General features: G+C 38.3%; 1 protein-coding gene across 2 annotated transcripts; it reads left to right on the plus strand.

Annotated features, from left to right (window-relative positions):
• The first annotated feature begins 46 nt into the window (after positions 1-46).
• On the plus strand, positions 47-18,470 carry ZBTB49 (zinc finger and BTB domain containing 49). 2 transcript variants are annotated; one of them, XM_042053447.1, is made up of 8 exons: positions 47-97; positions 1,493-1,666; positions 3,689-4,794; positions 10,226-10,272; positions 14,097-14,170; positions 14,910-14,992; positions 15,081-15,242; positions 17,117-18,470. In XM_042053447.1, exons 2-8 carry the CDS (start codon positions 1,515-1,517, stop codon positions 17,785-17,787), a joined length of 2,295 nt encoding a protein of 764 aa, XP_041909381.1. In that variant the 5' UTR covers positions 47-97; positions 1,493-1,514; the 3' UTR covers positions 17,788-18,470. The 2 variants fall into 2 exon arrangements, with proteins under 2 accessions (XP_041909381.1, XP_041909380.1); XM_042053446.1 differs by having other exon boundaries at positions 51-473.
• Positions 18,471-21,966: the final 3,496 nt, after the last annotated feature.

Genomic DNA, 21,966 nt, shown 5'->3' on the forward strand with positions numbered 1-21,966 from the left:
CGGCCGCCGCCGCGCAGCGGAAGGAGAAGGGGAAGGGGCGGGAGCGGCGGCGGAAGGGGCCGCTGGCAGGGATGGAGCTGGGAGGTGGCCGGAGCCGGTAAGCGCTGGGCTGGGCAGGGCCGGTTCCTGCCCCTCGGCCGCTCTCCCGCCCGTGCCAGGCCGCGCCGCGTTCCCTCCGCCCAGGGCTGTGTGTCCATGTGCTCCTCCCGCCGCAGCGGCTGCGCTCGGCCCGCCCGCAGCCCCCGACCCCGCCACCGGCCGCTCGCCCGCCCTGTCCCCGGGCAGCGCCGGCCCGCAGCGAGGCAAACCCTCTCTCCGTCCCTTTCTCCTTGTGGCACCTCTGAGGGGAGGTTAACCATAAATAGCGGCTGTGTTGGAGAGGTTCCCCCAGTTCGGGAGCTACTCCCCGTGCCCGCCGGTCCCGTGGGGAGACACGCACCTGGTGGATGAGAGGCAATTCACTGGTTGTCAAAGTAATTGCACGATGCCGTGGTGGGAAACGTTCATAGAGAAAGCAGTTACTTGTCAAATTAATGTGCTTGCTTTATTTTAAAGCCTGGTCAAAACATGATAAGCATTAATCGAGAAAAAGCACAATATAATAGCCCGCCGTGTAATACAGCAGGAGGCAGTGAATCACAGAGTAAAGCAGGATATATTAAAATGTGGAACCTTTGTCTTTCATGACATCTGAGAATGGGGCGACCACTGTCTAATGCTTAACATAAGGTGGTTTTCCTACTTCATTCCTTGGAATAGGATGGTTTTCCTCCTTCATTCCTAGTTAGAAGAGCAGAAGTTCTGATTATTCTAATAGCTGGAATTGTCATGTTTAAGTGTGCAGGGGAAGCGTTACATTTCTGTAAAAATATTTTTAAGAAAGGAAGTATAGAATTGAATGTAAATGTGTTCTGAGGGAGTGTGACTTGTCTGTTCAACCTGTTCAGAGGGGATTTTTTCATGTAGATATTACATTGTATTAAAAACAATACCATACTAATGTGTCTAATCAGATCCACAATGGAAACGTACATGGCTAGAACAGCAACAAATAGTACTAGTACTATGTTCTCCCTTCTGAGTTTAGGGGCTGAAGAAACTGAGGTTTTCCTCTACAAATGCTACTGATTTTGTACATGCAATTTGTTTTTGCATTAAAATCTAATTATAGTGGAAGCTAGCTATATTGGGATGCATTTTTTTGTGGTTATGGAGTTCAGCTTATTGGCAGCACCATTAGATTTTTGCAGAAGCTCTTTGTTGTAAGCAAAGCTCTGTTACAATCAGTATTTCTTATGTGTATTGCTGTGTATCTGTTGATGAGCAGTACTGTAATTCATCTTTAATCAGAAAAATGTTATTGGAGCTCATATTGCAGGTGTAAACTGAAGTCTGTTTCCTTTGAAAGCTAAAACAAATTGTAAAAATGTTCTTAATATTTTAAATTAATTTTGCAATTTAATTTTCACCTTAGCATTTTATTTCATTGTAGGTAATTTAAGTGGTTTTCTAGCATGGACACTGTTGCTAGCCATAGCTGTCATCTTCTCCAGCAGCTACATGAACAGCGCATTCAGGGGCTTCTCTGTGACTGCATGCTGGTGGTGAAAGGTGTCTGCTTCAAAGCACATAAAAATGTATTAGCTGCTTTCAGTCAATATTTCAGGTATGTGAAAAAAAATTCTTCTATTTAAAAAGTTAACTAAATGCTGTTGGCTGAGGGTTTTTCTGAGAAGTGTATTTTTTTCTGTTGGTTGCAGACTAAGTAACTCTTGTGAATGTAAGGAGAAGAGGGAAATTGTCCAGAGATAAAGCTGTGTCAAACATTCACAGTATGCTCTTTGATTTTGACATTTTTGTGATTTACTTGCTTACAGGGCTTCATATAATGTTTCTGGCAGGGACCTGCATTCAGTATTTCACTAGAAAAAGATAACTGCTTACAAGGAACGTAGTAGAGTGTATTAACAGAGCCAGATAAGGGATATAATTGATGAAACGTTATCCACTTCTGAATAATGTGACTTGTTTCATAAATCATATTCTAAATAAAGTTTGACTATATAGGTTATTGCTGAATCTCTACTTTCTCAGGTTCTCAAAGACAACAACTGTGTTTTAGAGTATACAGGTGGCCCATTATGCCACATCACTCTTTTCTTCCCCTTCTGTACTGCCCTCAGTTGTGCCTCCAAATTTTGGAGGGTGCTGGATCTCCCAGCTTAGTGTTTTATATTAGTTATGAGTAAGCTGCTAGATCTGGCAGTTTTTGAACATCTTGAAACATCTCTAAAGCTTGACTGCTAATTCATTTGTAAGAAACGTATTTTTATGTTATGACCAGGGAAAAAAGATAAGAGGTTCCTTTTTCTCCTCTAGTGGTGTACTATTGATGAGGTGCAATTATGCTCAAAGACCAAATTTTTGAAGTAGTTAAAAAGAACTAAGTGCTCAACTCCTATTAAAATTCAATAGGATATAAGTGGCTAATTAATTTAAACTCTCAACCCAGATCTGTTCATTATAGTTCTGGTTTTAATTTAGATAAGATGGTTTAAAATGATGAAAGAATTTGGATGTGGGCACTGGCTTCAGAGTATCCCCTTCATTTCTAAAGTTTCAGCATAGACTCACATTTTCTTAGGATTTAGAGCTCCTTGCTATTATGCCCACCTTTAAACAAAACCTGATTTGAGATTTAGCCCGCAAATGCCCGTTTGGGGCATCTTCTAGTGTAGGTAAATAACTACATATGAGTGACCTGACCCCATTTATATGTCATTGTTTACTGTGGGAGTATCAGGATTTTAATGTGAGGGTATAAAATTTTTGACTGAGAGAGAGTATGAACCCACTTAATCTAGGACTGGCTGTGCACATGAAGAACTACATCTCTGATGCTGAGAATACTTTACATCAAATAGTAAGAAGTTTTTTGAATTCATTTCACTTTAAAGATTCAGTGAAAATTCAGTGAGTATTGGTTGCACTGCCATTTTAGGATTATGTACCTGTACTCTTCCTTATTCTTTTAGTTGGTTCTCATCCAGTACCAGTAAAAAAAGTACTTTTTTTAAATATGAGAGAATAGATTGAAAATAAGGCCATTATCTTGTTTAATATTGCCATCCTCTTGTGTATTTGTGGAGAAAGAACTAATGCTAAGAACTTCGATAGGTTTACTGATAGAGTTTGGTGGACAAGCTTAGTTGCCAGAGGAGAATAGTTTAGCTGACTTTGAGGTCTGTCTTCTCCATTTTACTAGAAAATTTCTCATGTCCTGTTTGATTTGCCATGATGAAAGGAGAAAAACTGTTCTGAGTCAACCAGTTTTGCAATTTTTCCACAAATACACCATGGCACCTAATATGTGAAGAACAGTGCATAAGAAACCACAAGGATAGGGTGTTATTTGAAAGCATGAAAAAATACAGAATTAAAGTTAGATAAAGGATCATTTGCTTTGATTTATACTTCAAGTGCACTAATGTAGGACTAATATATAGGACAATTAATTGAGCAGTTCTGAGAAATTCATCTTCAAAAATACAACAATCTAGGTAAGACCTTGGACTACAAACTGTTGTTTCATACCAGACAGCCTATTTGAGGTGTATGTGTATTTTTCTTATTGCAGCGTTTGTGAATTATTTGTGTTTGTATTTGAATATTTGTCTTATTTTATCAGGACCCTTTTCCAGAATTCTTCAGGCCAGAAGAATGATGTGTTTCACTTGGACATTAAAAATGTAGGTGGTATAGGCCAGATCTTGGACTTCATGTACACCTCCCACCTGGATCTTAGCCAGGACAATGTACAAGCTATGCTGGACATTGCACAATGTCTCCAAGTGCAAAATGTGCTGAACATTTGTCACACCTTTTTAAAGTCTTCTACAGCTGTGGAGCAAGCAGCCAGCATGCCATGTAATAGTGTATTTTCACTGCAGAACACTTTGGGTACGGATACCAGCTGTGCCAGTGATGGCTATGGGACAAACCTATTGCCTGAGTGCTCAGCTGACACACAAACTAACAAAGTCTTGGCTGAGCACCACTCACATGCATCACAGTCTGTTAATCTTCACACCCCCTCGGGTGATGGACAGAAACAACCACAAGACTCTTTAGATGGCAGCTGCACAGATCTTCCATTTAAACAACCAAATTACTACTATAAACTACGCAACTTTTATAGCAAACAGTTCTATAAACAAAACACTTGCTCTGATCATGAGAGAGGAGCAGAACCATCCTTTTCTTACAACACATCCACGGAAATAAACACAGTGGAGAATAATTCTTGCACTGTCAATCACTCCGAGTGTATTCTGGAAACCTCTGATCATTTACCATCAAACTTTCTGGTTCAGTCTGCGAATGAAGCTGCTCCAGACCAAGATGCAGAGAGCACAGTTATGCAGCCCACCAGACAGATGCGGCTGAAGAAGGCAATACACCTCAAAAAGTTAAATTTTCTAAGATCTCAGAAACTGGCAGAGCAGCCCTCTGAGCCCCAAAGTGATGACAATAGAATAACAGAAGTAATTGAACCTGTAAATGAAAGTACCACAGGCACGACAGATGTTAGAGTTACTGATGAAAAAGAAGCTGAAGATTTAGTGAATTCTGAGAATTTTGAACAAACTGTTGAAGTAGAAAGATCTCAAGGTCCTTTGGAACAAGAAGGACAATCACAGACTCTTCAGTCACAGAAACAATATACTTGTGAGTTATGTGGGAAAGCTTTCAAGCATCCAAGCAATTTGGAGCTACATAAAAGGTCTCATACAGGTACAGTTATCAGTTATTTGGTCTGCAGACCAAATATTTAAATTACAGAGAATAACTTGCAGTGTCTTTTGACTGAGAGATGCTGGTTAGGGGTCTACTTTCAAAAGGTTGTGGTTTGGTTTTGTTGGTTTTTTTGGGGGTTTTTTTGATGGATATTCCTACAGGAATAAAGAACTGTAATACTGAGTTTTGCTGGGAGTTGTAGAAAAGATTTCTCCTATGTATTTGGGATTTTGGGTGCTTTTTCAAAGAACATTGTGGGAATTCAGTGAAAATGAAATTTCAGTGAAAATTTTGGTTTTGTCCTGCACTTAGGTGAGTCATTTCTAGTCAGTTTGTCTGGTGGCCCAGATGTTTGAGCCAGATAACAATAAAAAGTGTAAACAAATAAATGGTACTATAAGTATACTAGAATACCTCTGTTCTCTGGTCATATATTCATTGTAAGATACAGGTGATTGGGCCTTGGTGGTAATTTTTTTAACCTGTAGAAATATGCTTTATAACAACTTTAATTGTGTTTACCTAGAGAGTAAGGCTCTTGCAAGCTGCAGAGTAAATGGGAATTTTGAATTAATGTACTTTGTTTTAAAAACTCACAGGTAATATTTTTAAACCTAACATAGATTTATTTTTAAGTATCTTTTTATTCTAGTGAAAAACAAGACCTAATTTAACTTCAAATTAATTAATTTATCTGTTCAATTTAAACAGCATGTCCTATTATTAGGACATTATTATTAAGTTCTTTAGAAGAGTTTTTAAGAATTACCTTTGCTAGTCAGGTAACACCATTGATTAAAGTCCTTGAGATGGTGTTACTCCTGATTAAGCTGTCGAATTTTTTTTGGTTTTCTTTTCCCCTGTATTAGATACACAAATGCATCTCTCTCAATCTTGTCAAATAAACATCACTTTGGAAATGATCATCCACGTATTGGTACTTTGACACTAAATATGAAACGCTCTTGGCAGACATTAATTTATTTTCTTAACTGATCCTTAGAATTAAAAGTTTACTTTTCCATTTTATTCATAGAAAAATCTTCCCAGAACCTGAAAATATGAACATTTTGCATTAGCTTCCTGAATATTCAATTGTTAGCTTTAACTGCTTCTGTATGTTTATGTTTCTAATATTTTTTTTACATTTTTTCTCCTGTGAAGGAGTTCCATATGCCTCTTACCTAGATCCTCTCTTTGCCTTGTATTTTTTTGAATCTTATTATCTGGTTTGAGCTGGTATCATCAGGTATATTTTAATATCTTAGATTTTCAGGAAAATAGATGATCAGATAGAAGACAAGAGCATCTAGAAAAGTCCCTGCTAAGGGAGAGACTGCAGTAACATGTGAGTTTGTGCTAGAGAGACCTCAGGATTCTGGAATTCTGTGCTGCTTTTCACACACCATCTTCTTCCAGTAGTTTTCAAAAATTCCAGACTTGAGTGCTAGTTAATTTGGCATTAGCATTCTTCTATAGATGTGCTAAGATGACAAAAGTGTAAGAGCCTAAGTTTAACAAATAATAAGCACATCAAAGGATGGAAAAACTGAGGCAAGGCTATGACTAGAAATGCCTGTTTGCTTCTCTGTTATTTTTGGGAATTATTCCCTGTTGTTTTGCTGTTATTCATGTTAATTTATTTTTAAATACCCAACTAGTGCAAAAAGAGTGTTTGGAAAATTGCAGTGGCTAGTGAGTAGGATGTTAATATTGGGAAGATCTTTAGTAGAAGGTACAGGGCACATTTGTATTGTTATGTTAGATACACTGGTAGTTAAATAATAGAAGTGTATGCTAAAAGCCATTTCTATTCATCTGCCACTTCAGAAAGCATAGCAGATTGCTAGCTAATCAATTTTATTTAAAAACATTCATTTTCTAGAGCTAAGCAAAAGGGTTAGCAGGCATTTAAGTATTACAGTTCACTGAAAGTCCTCCCAATGCAGCTTCGCAGAAGAGATAGAGGAAGCTGAAATGGACATGTCACACTGGCAAACCTGTTTTTAACCCACAAATGACAATTCTTTCAACGCAAGTGCTGTGGTGGCCCAGTTGTCAAGAAAAAGCACGTGCAAAAGTCTCTGTCCCTGAACACTAGGAGCTACTAAAGAATTTGCAGGTTAGCATGGGTGCATTGATGAGTTTTCTATGTGAAGGCAGCCAGACTGTGTTCAACAATCATTGTGCTGGCATGTCTGGCTCTTCTAATTGTATTGTAGTGGACATTTAAAGGAGTCTCTAAACAGAGCTTACTGCATTGACTTTGATTGATTTTGACTGGATGTTATAATTTGTTCTTTATTATATTGACCTGTCTGAAAAAAAGGAAGCAAGTATATCTCTCTTATATAGTCCATACCTGTCCAGGAACATCCAGTGGTTTTGTTGGGGTATTTTATGTATTTTCAGGGAACATCTCAAAAGAACAGCCCCAAATAAACCCAGGCCAATGGAAAGAACTCTTGGCAGGATGGAATGCAACAGGAACAGAGTAGCACTGCCATGTAATACATTGTTGATCCTCAACCTTTTCATTCCCAGCTTTGCTTGAGAAACTTCCAGCATTCCATGCCTTAGTGAGTACAGCTCCTTACCTTTGTGATTTCGTCTTATGCCTTCTTGCCTTTCTCCTCTGGACCTGACACAACACTGCTTTGGTCACTATTGTGTACTTTATCTTCACCTCTTCTTGCAGAGTGTTGAACAAGAACGATGCAACAGAAGATAGAAAACACAAGGCAGCCCAATGGTTCAAAAGTAAAGTCCCCTGGATGTTTGTTTAAGCATTGTCTAAATTGTATTCAGTTACTACTATTCCCCAGTTTTTCTCTATTGCTGTTGATCCAGCCATGGATCCCACTATTGTGTACTTTATCTTCACCTCTTCTTGCAGAGTGTTGAACAAGAAGGGTACAATCCTGGTGTTCTCAGATCAGGTTTTTGGTTTGGAATTCATTGACAGTTGTAGAATCATAGAATAATTTAGATTGGAATGGATCTCCTGAGGTAATCTACTCCAGTCTCCTGCTCAAGGCACATCAAATTACATCAGGTTGTTTTGTTCATGACCTTGCGTAGTGAAAATTTTGGACATCTCCAGGGACAGAGTTTCCACAACCTCTCCAGTCAGTCACTCCCAGTGATCCCTCATGGGATAAAAGATTATTTTCATATGTCTAATTGGAATTTGTCATGATCAAACTTGGGTCTGCCACCTCTTGTCCTAGGACTGTGTACCAGGAACAACCTGCTTGCCTCTGCCTTCCCAAGCCTGTAGACAGCAGTGAGATTTCCTGTTTGCCTTCTTGTCTTAAGGCTCCAGTTATGGTCTCACCAGTGATAGGCAGAGAAGAATAACCTTCAGCTTACTATCTGTGCTCTTACTAATACACCCTCAGGTACAGTGAGGCTAATTGCTTCTGAGCAATGGGTTACTTGATAAGCCCAGTGGTTTGGAATTCTATGCAAGTGCAAAATTGTTCTCCAAAAACAAATTTGATATTTCTTTAAAAAAAACCCTTTTGTTTTCTCTTTATCTTGGGGGAAAAAAACTTCCAATTCTTTGTACATCAGTACAGTTAGGATGAGGCTGCATGCAGCCTACAACAATAGTTTTGAGAAATTTGAGCCTCCACTTCCTTCCCTCTCCCTCTAGTCGTTTCAGAGTGGATTCCTATTCAGATACTGTTCTTTAGGTCTACAGTCACTTTTTTCTTGTATGGGTAATTTCTGCAAAAATTGCTACTAGTGTTTTTTAACCTCCATTGCATATTATCTTGATGCTTTTATGGTTTTTAAAATTCTTCCCAGTTGCTACAGATCTGGGTCCCTGTTGGTTTCATTTACATTTGTGTTGTCAGTATCAGAATTTTTAGTGTTTTGCAAGTTTAAAGCCATAATGAAATCAAGCCTCAGTGCTCTTTATAGTTGAGTTACTTTATAGTTGATTTACTGGTTTCATAATTTTTATGTTTAATTGAAGAAAATTATGTTTTTTAAAACTGCCAGATTTCCATTCTTTATTAAGTAGACAAAGCAGATAAAGCCTCAAGTTGTCAGACTAACTGCAGGGTTACAATCTGTGAAGTAACATAACTGTATGTTAACTCTGTGTTTTAAAATCTAAAGAGAATTGCATTTAGTCCTTGATCCTAAAATATATTGAAAGAACTTAGTCTGTATTTGGCAGGAGGAAAGAAAAATGGAATTTCCACACCTGGATATGATAGATGTTGCTTGTAACATTTCTGATGTAAAGAATACTTACTGGAAGAGTAGCCAAGAGGTTTTCTGTAAAGTCTGGAAAATTACAATTAAAGAAGTAAATAAAAATCTTAGACAGAATTTTTAATCACAACCAAGATGAAACAGTGTAAGAGCTCTTTTTCCCTTTGGAAATGTTCTGTTTTTAAAATCACATGGATTTATACCAGTTTTGTTGCCCTGCACATGTGGGACAGTTATAAATGTCCTTTAAATGTATAGCTAGACTCATGAAAGATGATGAGAAGTGTGACTGTCATTGAATCAATGACATTTGAGCATCATTTTTGTTTTCAAAATTCTAAAAAATGCACATAGAATTTTATCAACAGTGCAAAAACTAGGAAACCAAGAACTAAGCAGGGGAAAAAAACCCCACCTTTATGAAATACTGTAGAGGAGGAAAAGTTATAACGAAAACATATTTGTCTTAAATTGACAGCAAGAGAATTGTTGTGCAGTCACATTCTAGATTGAGAGTCAAGTTATTTTGAAAAGCTGAAGTGGACTGCACCAGTTTTTGCTAAAGCTGCTAATCTGTTTTTCAAGGTTCAAGAATAACAGTTTTATATGTATGAATTCAGAATTTTGGAGTAAAATACTTGGGTTAATCTTCAGATAGTTTTATATAGGATGAGAATTTGAAGGCAAGTATATATTTTCTGGAAGTGAATGGCTATGTGCTGAGCAGAGATGTATGGTAGACACTGAAATCAGAAAACACAATTCTTCCAAATTAGCTTCCCTTCATTCCTCCTTCTTTTTAAGAATGTGTCTCTGTCTGTGCAAGTGAAAAAACAGGTACACTTCCCATCACAGTTGTTGTTGGGCCTTATCATCTATTCTGTTCTTTCTGGTGATGTGATGCCCCTTTCATTTCAAATGAAAAGCATTTAAAAAAATTAAAACCTGCACCCATTCATATCAAAACTCTTCTACTTGTTTTGAAAGATAAATTCTGTTTCTGAGCAAGTCTGCCTTACAAACTTAGTGGTAAAAGCTGTGTTTCCCTCTTGAATTTCCCCTTAAATACATAGGTAAGTGTCCTTTTGGGAATATTTTTTACTCTTACATTACATGTTTTAAAAGGAAGTGTACCAATTTTAACCATTTCTGTTCTACTGCAACTATTAGAAGTTCTATGTTCTGTTTCTTCTTTTAGGTGAGAAACCTTTTGAATGTAACATTTGTGGGAAACACTTCTCACAGGTGGGAATATTTTAAATATTATGGTACTTACATTTGAAATGCATCTCTGTGTTGATTCTAAAAATCTTGGGTTTAAGATTAGATTTTTTTTTTTTTTTGTTAAAAGAGAGAATTCACATTAGGGATAAATTATTAAAATGCCTTATTTAAAAATAACATGTTGAATGTTTTAGATTTCTTTGATGCATTCTGTGTCTTTGATTCTGTCTGCTCTCAGTAGATGTGTTATGTATTTTACCTTCAAATGAATGTTTAACTATACAGAGCCACAACTATATTTGAAATACAGAGAACATTCATTTCCAAACTGTTCTTTTGCTTTATGCTTAGGGGTAAGTTGTGAATAGCATTTGTACAGTGTCTGAAAACAGTGCAGGTTCATGTTTTATATAGTGTTGTATTCACAATAAAGTTTCATCTTCCTAAATGGCATAAATTGTTGAGTAGATTTGAGTCAGATAAAAAAAAATTTGTATCCTTATAATTGGTCTGAGTTTCTTTCAGTGAGAACATCACAGTCTGTCTGAAGTGACAAAACTCAGCTATGATTTAAGAAAAACTTCTTGTGAAATTCCATACTTACATACAGGGCCTAAGCTTAAGCTGCTCAATTTGCCCTCCAGTGCTTGCTTCCTGTTCTGGGTACAACAACTAATATGTATTTCTACAAATTTGGTGCCTAGTTGTCTCACTATATATGCCCATTTCCTTTCTGATTTCGTGGTTGAGATGTGCACATCTAAGTACAGCAGACAGTAAACAGGTGCATATTTTTATATTAAGATTACATAATCATTGTTGAATAGCTTTGGCATTTCTTATGGGTCCTGGTTTAAGAATTAGAGCTACATGCTCTTTGCCTATCCACTGGTTGTGCTTGTCTCAGTTTCACAGCCCACCAGTGGGACTTTTTTGACCCATGAATCTGATGCCTTTGTGTCCTCCACCTTGTTGCTGAGTATCAATATAAGACTGCATCCAGTGAACAATACTGTTTCATCGTGCTTATTGGACAATTTTCAGCAAAACTGGGTCTTATTTTTAGGCAAAGAAGAGCATTTTCATTCATTTTGAGGGCTGAGCTTCTAGTTATTAAAAGAAAAACATGGATGTTTCCAAATTCCATTAAAAGTACCTTTGGCAAATGAAGTGGTATTCTGTACTACTACAGTGGGGGAAGAGGGGGGGAAGTGTCACACACTCAGAGTGTATGACAGGCATGACAGACTCCTCATGCAACACACTTTGCTCCTCTTTAATTACAGATACAAACAAAACCCCTGACAAGGCTGGAGATTTTTGCCTTTTAATTAAACACACCCAAGCAGCTTCCCTTTGCTCTGTTCTACCACACTTGCCTGAAGGTGTAGGTAGATACATATTGGTGGACAGCCCCTACATGTCCAGCATACAAGCCAGAGCATTCAGCCTCTGTGCTGCAGTTCTTTCTCTGGTCATAAAGTGGTCTTGCATATTGCTGAGGTATTTGGTTTTGAATCCTGCAAATAAGTGAGGTTTCACCTACAAGAAAGTAAGATGCAAGGATAATTACTATCTACTTCTTGCTTAAAATACCATCTCTAATCTTGGCCTTTATCTTCTCTGTCTGTAGGCACAGAAATAGAAACACTTTTCTCATTTAAGCCTTCATGATCTGTGCTTTTGAGACAGTGCAGCTGTTGGGCATGGTGGGATGTCTGCTCCTGCAGAAAGTAGCTGATGTGCTGCATGTTGGAATGTGGAGCAGAAAGTGAAGGAAGTAGGGGAAATTTACATGGGAACTCATAGCTGGGGACAAACAGCCATAAATGTCTTTGATTTTTTTGAGAAAAACATTCATTTTTTTACTTCCAAGCCTGCATCTTCCCTTACTACTTGTACACAGCTTGTTGTGATGTGAAGCCTCTCTGGCTGGTGATCCAGGATATTGTGTTTTACCTCCTTCTGCAGAGATTCTTTTGGGAGCCCATGTGCATAAGTTCCTTCATGTTCAAAGCTTGCCATTTACAGAAGGACTAAGTCTGGCATATCTCTCTGGTCTCCAAATTTGTGAGGAGCTCTATGCAACCATTAAGGGGATTCTTCTGAGCATTTTTTTTCTTGCACTGAAATGCAAGCAAAAGTCCCCTTAAGTTTTTTTCATTGGGATGGCATGTGATGCTTTAACCAAGGTTGTGTGCCAGCTCTAAAGCTTAAGAAAGGATACAAGCCAATGATGTTTTTACTGGTTTTTGTCTTAGCACAGTTAGTAACAAGCTTTGCCCTCATTAGGAGGAAAGGACATAGGCTTGTAATAAAGAAATTGATCTACTTGCTGCTTTATGTAAAATGTTTTTATTCTTACTTAAAATGCCTTTATGGGAACTATTTCAAAATAGTTGTTGCACTTCAAATTTACCTTCTGTCTTTATCTGGAATAACTTTCAAATGCCCATTATAGGATTTGTTTGTGACATGGATAGAAGTAAAGGTTCTGTCTTTTTTTCTGTATGTTTTTCTAAAATGCACTGCTGCATAAAATCCCTTGTCTTTGAAAAGCAAAAATTATTCCCTGGTTCATCTTCTTCTTCCCCAGAAATAAGTACCTAATGCCTCTCTTTGAGTGGGTTTCAGTATTAGAAAGTTTGGCCTTAGAAAACAGTGGTTCAGTCACACTGTTGTCTGAAAAAATTTACAGGGGTTAAAGAAAGCTCTTCCAGGGTTCAAACACTGATCCATTTGATACTGTCCTCTGTTTGTGTGTGTCTGCAGTACTTGAGTTCTGGTGTATTATCAGGTCTGATTACAGTGGTGGATCTTAACAGGTAATTTATTATCTAAATGAGTCAGAAGAAATTACTCTGGGTCTTACTTTTGTTGTCTTACTGTGACTGGTGGGACATGATAATCCTTGCATCTCAAATTTTCTTTCCTGGTGTAAAGGACTTAATGTTTCTTTATTGCACTCAAATAAAACCAGGCAGTTATCAGTCAAAGGGAGTGGAAGGGCTAAAAACTGCCTGTGGAAGTAGGCGCAATGTCTGGAACATCTGCAGCTCTTCTACGAGGTGTGTCTTGTGCTTGTGAGAGCTGGACTCAGGGGAGTGGCCATTTAGAAGGACCAGAGGCTTTAGAACATTTTAAAAAAAAGGTGGACTCAGTAAGAAGGTTTTATCTAGTCATAGTCTGGTTTGCCTGCTAGACTAGCATGATTTTTAGAGGATTGAGAGAGGAAAGATATGTAATAAAATAGTTACTAGTAGTCCAATTTGTTCTTTTCTGTACCACCTGTTCTGTTTTTTTCTGGTATGAGTAAATAATTTCAGGTTTGAAGCATCTGAGTATTTTATGGATAGAGAAATGCTCACCCTATTCTTTTCTTTTTAACCATCTGGTAGGTGAATTCAGACATACTTGTGTAACAATAGTTTATTTGTAGGACGGGGAAAGTAAGACTAACATGAGCCATATTGCTAGTAAGTTAGTAAGTTCTCTTTTTCACTGCATTCTAGATAGTATAATTTTAATTTATCATTTGATCTGCTTTCAATTATAGGTTTTTTTTTTCACTTAGCATTTGATTTTAGGCTTCTTGTTTTTATTTTTTCCCCATTTCTGTTCTTGTCAATGTATAATTACATACATAAACAACTTGGTCTTGAAGTCCATGGTAGTCTGTCTTTACTGGAGAAGAATGCTTGAGTTCATACATGCTTTGTAGTCTTCTTAGTCTGCCTTAGAAGTAGGAATAAAAAGCCAATCTCATAGTTCCCATCATTGTTTTTTTTTAACTGTATACAACAACAGGCAAGCTGAATTTAAATGCTTAAATTACTCTCCTTCAGGCAGGTAATCTCCAGACACATTTACGTCGACATTCTGGTGAGAAGCCATACATTTGTGAAATCTGTGGGAAAAGGTGAGGAGAATTGTTCATCTTAGTTAACGTGAAAAAATTTGTTCATGTTTTCTGCTAATCTTTGTGATAAACTAAGGGCCAAGAGCTAAGGCAGCATGCTGCTCCATTTTATTTAGAAGACACTGGGTTTAAGTGTGTGTTAATGGGATTAAAATACATAAATATCTGTAACTGACTTGTACTGAGTAAAGTAATCGTGTCACCAGAGCTTGTGGTCTGAGTTTTTTGTACATTGGTATGTAGATAAGAATAGCTTTGAGTGTATTTTGTTGTGTTATATGTATTGTGTTGTATATTGTTGCATATATTTTGAACAGTGTGAGTCACAATAAATCATGCACATTTGTACCTTTCCCTCACATTTTTTTCGTTATTTGGTGATACTTTTTTTAACATTTTATGGAATTCTGAAGTATGGGAAGTTTGAAAAATTTAAGCAAAGCATTAAATCTGCTAGCTAACAGGTGACAGAAAATACACTAATGCAGGAATAGCATAAAATGCAGAATGAATTGGTAATATTAATGGTAAAAATATTTTTTGGAGTTTTTTTCCTAGCATAAATTTAATTGGACATTGTCAGTTTAAAAATGTTTTTCTTAACTGCATCCATTTATCTGTGTATTAGGTCTTTGTTCAGAACATCAGGCATTCATTAAAGCCAATTTCCATATGAGACTCAGTTTAGGGAAATAAGGGCCTTATAAAGACACTGATTGGGTTTTGTGTTGTGTTACAGATTTGCTGCGTCTGGTGATGTTCAGCGCCATATAATTATTCATTCTGGAGAAAAGCCTCACCTGTGTGATATCTGTGGCAGAGGTGTGTAAGAACCAAAATTTCTGCCTCAGGTTTTTTGAGTGAAATGTGAGGAGTCATTTTAATCTCAGTGTCTGTCATATTTTTCTAGGTTTCAGTAACTTCAGTAATTTAAAGGAGCACAAAAAGACCCATACAGCAGATAAAGTATTCACCTGCGATGAATGTGGGAAGTCATTTAATATGCAACGAAAATTGGTAAAGCACAGAATCAGGCACACTGGAGAGAGACCATACAGCTGTTCAGCTTGTGGTAAGGTTCACTGTGCATTGCTTGGTTGTGTCTTTGCTTTTCAAATAATGAGTAGAAGTTCTTTTGTCAGCAGAATAACAATTAACCAAAATTGTTTTAAACTGAAATGCCATATTGTGAAAGTTAGTCACAAAATCTTCTGTCTTGCATGCTTCATAGTCTTTAATTTGGTGTAATAACCTCCTTTATTTCTCATAGATTTAAAAGAGAATTTCAGTTGAAAATTAGAGAAACTAAGAGGAATCAACATTGTATGTGGACGTGTTTGCTAAAGAGCTGCTCATAGTAGCTGCTTCAAAAATAGATCTATTTGCAGAATAGTCCTTTCTGATGGAAAGTTAGGTCTGACATTACTTGGCTATTGATGGGGTCTTTTTTTTTTTTCCAGTTGCATACCATTTGATTTTAACTCCATTCACCCATGGAGTTTGATAATAACAACCCTTTGTTACTTTGCTTCAACCTCTGGAATAAAATCAAAACTTGAGCAATGTTTCAGAACACCCATTTTCAAAATGTGTTAGATAGGCCATACTGCCAGGTGGTCTGAAAATGGCTTTTGATCAGGTCCATCCTGATCTCATAGATTACATAGATTATGCATCCTGCATACTGGTTTTTTTTTTCCCATTATGTGCTATTTTGACAGAATTTCATTCATGTTCTGAGGAATCAGCTTTGGAGGAGGGTAGCTTCATATGTTCAAATCCAACTGCAGTATGTTTAGAAAAAGCCAATATTATCAGGAGGTCTTGCATTAGAATGAGGGGATAGACGTGCAGGATATGAAAGTACAATCAATCAGTTGTGTTGCTGTCATTAAACAGGCTTGTTTTCATTTTGTCTTGTAGTGGTCTTTTGAATATTTTTGATTTTAGCCAAGTCATCTTATTCTGAAAAGACAAAAATTGTGCAAAGAGGCTCTGATGAAGCATTAAGAAATCATTCACATTATGCAAAAGATCCACATGTATTATCATTACTGTTTAATGGCTGTTCTGAAGAGAAATCTGTGCAGCAAAGTAGAAAGTATGCTGCTGGAAATCGAGACTGCAGTTTTATTGGGCAGTCATTTAATACAGTTTGTTTTAGTTGGTATCTGTCCTCACAAAATAAATGAGATAAAAATCACAAGCTTACTTCTACTATTTTAAAGAATGTGAGGTGTCTGAATCATGTGGCAATTCTGGAAATTAATTTTCTCTTTTTCTGCTTGTTCTTCTACACTTTGCCTTGGTTCAGCCTCAGACACTTTTCTTTGCAGTATGGTGATTGAGCTTATTTGAGTCTGTAGCTTTGGAGATAGGCAAACAGTGGAATATTTTTCTGTATTCTAATATTTACAGCAATAAAAAATTACAGTTCTCACACATTCTCTGGCTAGGACTGTGGCATTATTTTAGCCTATAGTTAACAAAAAAGCTAACTTTGTCAGCAGTTTGAGCGTTGTTGCTTGGTAATGAACAAACCATTTCTTTCTATGATGAAGCTTTCACTGGAAGAATATATTTAGAAGCTTATCAGCATATTGTTTTTCCAGACAGACAAATTAAAATGATAGTTTAAAATTATTTTTTTTCTCCATGAAGATTGAGACAAACTAAGAGCACTCACAGCTTTCGAATACTAATGGATATTCTTGTCTCTGGAGACGAAAACTAAACCCACTCATTGGGAAACACAAGTTAGAAAATCAGATCAAGAAGAAGAAACAAGTTAATGGAATTGTAAAAATAGATGGAACTTGTTTGAACCTGTTCTAGATAAGAGACTGGGACATATGATACCGTATCACTTGATAGTTTCTGTAAATAAAACATGTTTATTCACTTGTGTTAAGAACAATATCTGAATTTATCACTTGTGCCTCGTAGGGAAATGTTTTGCAGGCTCTGGGGACCTGCGCAGACACGTGAGGACTCACACGGGGGAGAAGCCCTACACCTGTGAGACGTGTAACAAGTGCTTCACTCGCTCGGCCGTGCTGCGGCGGCACAAGAAGATGCACTGCAAAGCCTCCGAGGAGGGGCCGAACGCACTCGAGGAATTCGCTCAAGGGATCGAAACGCCCGACCTTGACAAGTCCCAGAGTTCTGACTCTTTTGGCCAAGAAATGTCTGTCACGTTGTTACCAGTGTCTGTTAAATTCCCCGTTCGCCCAGCTGGAAACTCAGCTGAGTTTGACGGTTCTGCGGATTCGTACTGTAAGTTGCGATCAATGATCCAACACCACAGTGCAGCAAACCCAGAGAAACTCGGTGTGGATTCTGCTAAACTCCTGAAAGCCCAGGCACAGCAAACTCCACCAGCAGCATATGCTTATGCAGACGCAGATGTGTCTTCAGCAGAGGGACCCTTGCAGTCTGATAGCATTCCCATGATCCGCTCCTCCGTGGCTGGCCTGGACAGCCACTGCAGTGACCCCCTGGGCAGCCGGGCCTTGTCTGCCACTTACAAGAGTAACGAGGGCCCCTTCTTCTCCAGCATGACCCTCTGGGGCTTAGCAATGAAGACCCTGCAGAACGAAAGCGAATTGGAGCAATGAGGGCTCAGCTGACTGTACCAAAACTTCTTAGAGGCGTTTCATGCTAACGTGATTGCAATTGCACTGCAGCATAGGGAGATCACAGAGAGTTTAAGCCAGGTGGCTTGGACACTGACAGGAATCAAAGTGCTCATTCCCAGAACCACGTGTAGGCTGCCTTTATTTACACTGCTTCTCAGCAAAGTTTAAATGCACTGTTGGGGACCTTTGTTGTTCTGTGACTGCACTGTGTAGCTCCTGTGTTATTGCCATGATATACTAAAATTTTCTGCTGACTGAATTTGCCATTTAACTTAGAATTTTTACCTGACAATGGAGGAAAGGATGGCCAGTGTCTAATTTCATGGTATGGATACAATTCCAAGTATGGGTCATCAGAGCCGTGTGAGGGTGTAGATATGGCAGGAGGAAAATGCTTAACCAGTCCCTAGTGAACCTGAGTTTCAGTAGTGGCTTTCTTACCAGTAGGGTCATTGGTTTACAGGACCTGAGCATGGTGACATTAAATTTAAATGTTAAATACTGGACAATATTTGTGATAGTGCAAAGTAACTGTATATCTAGAAACTTTATTTTTTTACAATAAAAGCGCTTTTTTTAGTATTTTATAAACTATTTTGCACAGCAAATTATTTGTACAATGAAGGCCAAGATCAAGTCATGAATAAAGGGAAGTTGTTTTACATTGCTATGTTTTGTCTTTCTGTGAAGGATTTTCAGTAACAGTTCCATCTATTCCAGATCTCTTTGCAATGCTAAAGGGGATGCCACCACGAGAAGAGATGCACTGTAAAATAAATGCAATCAATACACCAGTGGGTTGTCTTGTGCTTGAATGAGTATAAAACATTGGCTGATTAATGGAATAAATAGACTGTTACAGGATAGAAACGTTGCTTAGAGGCCTGTTTCTGCTTTGGTGCTTTGAATAGTTGCTGCATTTCAAACTGCTTGCTACAGATACATGACATTCTGTGGAAGTTTAAAGCTTGGAAAATACAGTATGTTTCTATCTTTTTAAAGTGCTCACCAATTTTTTCCCCCAAGAATTCAAAACTAGTTGTTCCATCTCTTGTTGTGTTAACCACCATATGTTACAATTTGGGGCTTCACTTCCTTACTTCCTTTACTTGGTCCTTGTACCTTCCTGTTTTTAACTGCTTTCACCCAGAGTTAAAATGAGAGAGTGTTTCTGGCCACAGCATAGGATGGCATCCTTCACACAAAAGGGACAACCCATTACACTGTGTGAGTTTCAAAAGATACACATTTCTCTCAATAGTTATTTAATGTTATAAAAAGCTTTTTTACTACATTAACAGACCAGTTAAAAAAAATTCAGCTGCACTGGAGAGAAAATTGGAATTTTTTTTCCTCAGCTTTCTTTTCTTGTAATGCTCATATACTAAGAAACTTAAAAACTCTGTTTTTCCAGCCAGTGAAGTCAAAACACAGCAGCTTTTACAGGGTGTGTGTTAAAAATAGCACATAGTCTAGCTGAATACAGTCCCATATGGATTAAGCAGGGAACACTTTATACATGTGAATCCTTAGCTCTCCCCTCATTTTTTGCCTTTTGCATTATTTGCTTTGGAGCACTGCAGTTCCCTGTGGGAACTGTCCACATGCCATTCTACAGTCCAGGTATTACAGTTCTGACCCTGACCATGTGTGCTCATGCTCCCTCTCACTCTGCTTTCCTTGCAATGGTGCCTAAGGCAAAATGTGGTTATCTGCCAGTCACTAGCTCTGTAGGTTTCCTCTTGTCGGAAACTATTTTTGCATTTACTTATCCCAAGAGAAAATAGAAATTTGAGTCTGTTCCCACGAGGATTCTGTTGCTTGGAAAGGACAAACCTGCAATTTATGAGCCTCCTAACTTTTTAGTTGTCTCTGGTTTTGCAGTGATTTTATTTTCTCTGTTGTATTTTTGAGGAATTACTATAGGGTAAGTTTTAAACAACCCATGTTGCAACCTTTGTGCTCTTCTAACAGAGTGTTGGAGGTCCGGAGGAATGTGTAAGTCTGTCATAAAGTGGCAACTTGAGATACTTTTAAACACATAGGTTAGATCAGGTCCTAGGTTATTATCAGGTGCTTTGTGCCAAGAGGACAGTTCTGTTGCACTAAGGATAATTCCCCTTGCTTGGCAGCATTTCTTTCTGTGAGAGTTGTTTCATGAACAACGTGAAAGTTCTCAAAACTGCTACCAGACTGTGAATGCTGTTTGGAGGGTTTGTTAAAACACCCCATTGCAATGTGGCATCTTTGAGAAGGAAGTAGAGCAAACACTGGAAGGAGGAAGCTGTTCCATCTGAGTTTGTGCAGCTGGAACCAGAAAAAGAAGCAGCTGCAGCACTGGGAAGGTTTTACAGTGGGGATACTGCAACACGTGTATCAGACAACGAGGCCCGTGGAAAAGAAATATCTATGGTCTGATTCTTGCTAGCTGTTTCAGAGATGTTTATTTCTCCAGCCGCATGGCCGGGGCTCTGCCGAGGAGCTGCTCAGTCACGGGACCCGAGGGTCCTTGCCCGCGCAGGGAACACAAACCAACCAATGGGAACGAGGCTGAGCAGGGGCAGGGAAACCCCGTGCCTGTGCCCTCAGGGCCCCTCTCCCAGGGCTACACGGCAGGGGAGGGACCCCGACAGGAAGGAGCACTAAGAACTGTTGTTTCTAGCTGGCTTGAAGGAAAAGCTGAGCAAGAGAGAAATTTCAAAAGATTAATAGATGGAGTCAGATGGAAGAGAATGAATTTTTTTGCATAGAGTAAGACATTTTGAATTAAGAAGCCCCATCCCTGCAGCCACTTTGCAGTGAGAATATCACTGCCTGACTGCAAGAAAATGTATTTTGCTTTTGGGTTTCCAAAATCAAATAGAGTCTGTCATGTCAATTTAGTGTTGCATGAGCTTTTCTCAGGGAGACCTCAGTGGAAAATTACCTTGAAAGAGGATCTTTCCTGTAACCTAATAACTTTCTATGCCAACCCATAGGTCTGTAATGAAGAGGATATTTGAATGGGAATAGAAAATACAGTTTGATAATCCTAATGCTGCCATAAACCTGGCCCAGCTGGAGAGGAGCAGCTACCCTGTGGCTTTGAAGAACAGGTGGAAACTGTGACACAAATGCTGAGCCAATGGTATTTTACAAGCAGCAGACACCCATCCATAGCTATTGCTTGCAAACACCCGCAGCCAGGGTGCTGAGGGGGATGGATGAGCATCAGTCCTTTGGCCAGTACCAGGCATTGCAGTGGTGCCATTATAGTTGATGTAAATTACATGCTATTGAAGAAAAAAAATTTTTGGGAAAAAGATGTTAACCAACCTGGCCTAGTAAAATTGGAAGACTGCTAATTGTTAATTCTTGGAGTAATTATCCTGCAGCTCAGAGCTGCTCTTTGTCTTGCAAACTTGAATCACTTTTGTTTACAGAAGGTGCAGGTGACCACTCAGGGCTTTGTTTGGGTTTTTTCAGTGCAGACATATTTGTCATTTGACTCCTGAACAATATATAAAAAAAAAAATCAAATTAGTGTTTTGACTTTGGAAGGCATTACTGTGGTTATTTTGATTATGAGCATTAAACCTACACAAAATGCAACCTGCCACTTTTATGTGTGTGCATAGGAAAAGGAGGCATCATATAATTACATTTAAGTTCAAATAACTCCCCTTCCAAAAAAAATAAAATCCTCTGCTTGAGACTTATTATCTAGTTCAGTTAGAACTGAAAAAGTTGTATAAGGAAGAAGGACTTCACTAGGAAGGACTTACTGCTTGTTTATTGCCTATTGCCATTGAACACAGAGTGTTTTTGTGGTCTAATACTTCATCTGCATTCTCTCACACTCTTTTTAAACCTGGCATACTGATGTTTCTTGAATTCAGAGGTTGTGCTTTGTTTCCATGGCTTCTTCAGCAAATTCAAATATGCTTAACCTCCTGTTGATAATTTTACAGGGAAGTAATTGCTACACATGAAGTATTCCCAAAACATCTAAGTGGCATATACGAGAGCAAGCCAAATTTAAGACAAAATCAGTGTGAAGCAAGTGGAACTGGCCCCATTGGCCATTTGCTTCTGGAATCCACTTTTTTCTTTCCGTGCATTGTCTTCCCCACTGTGGGTAGCTCCATTCATACGTGGACAGCTGCATTCAATTCTTGC

The sequence above is a fragment of the Corvus kubaryi genome, unplaced genomic scaffold (assembly GCF_017639235.1).
Source record: "Corvus kubaryi isolate FWS band 111438036 unplaced genomic scaffold, C.kubaryi_AGA036_p1.0 split1-131, whole genome shotgun sequence".
NCBI lineage: Eukaryota > Metazoa > Chordata > Aves > Passeriformes > Corvidae > Corvus > Corvus kubaryi.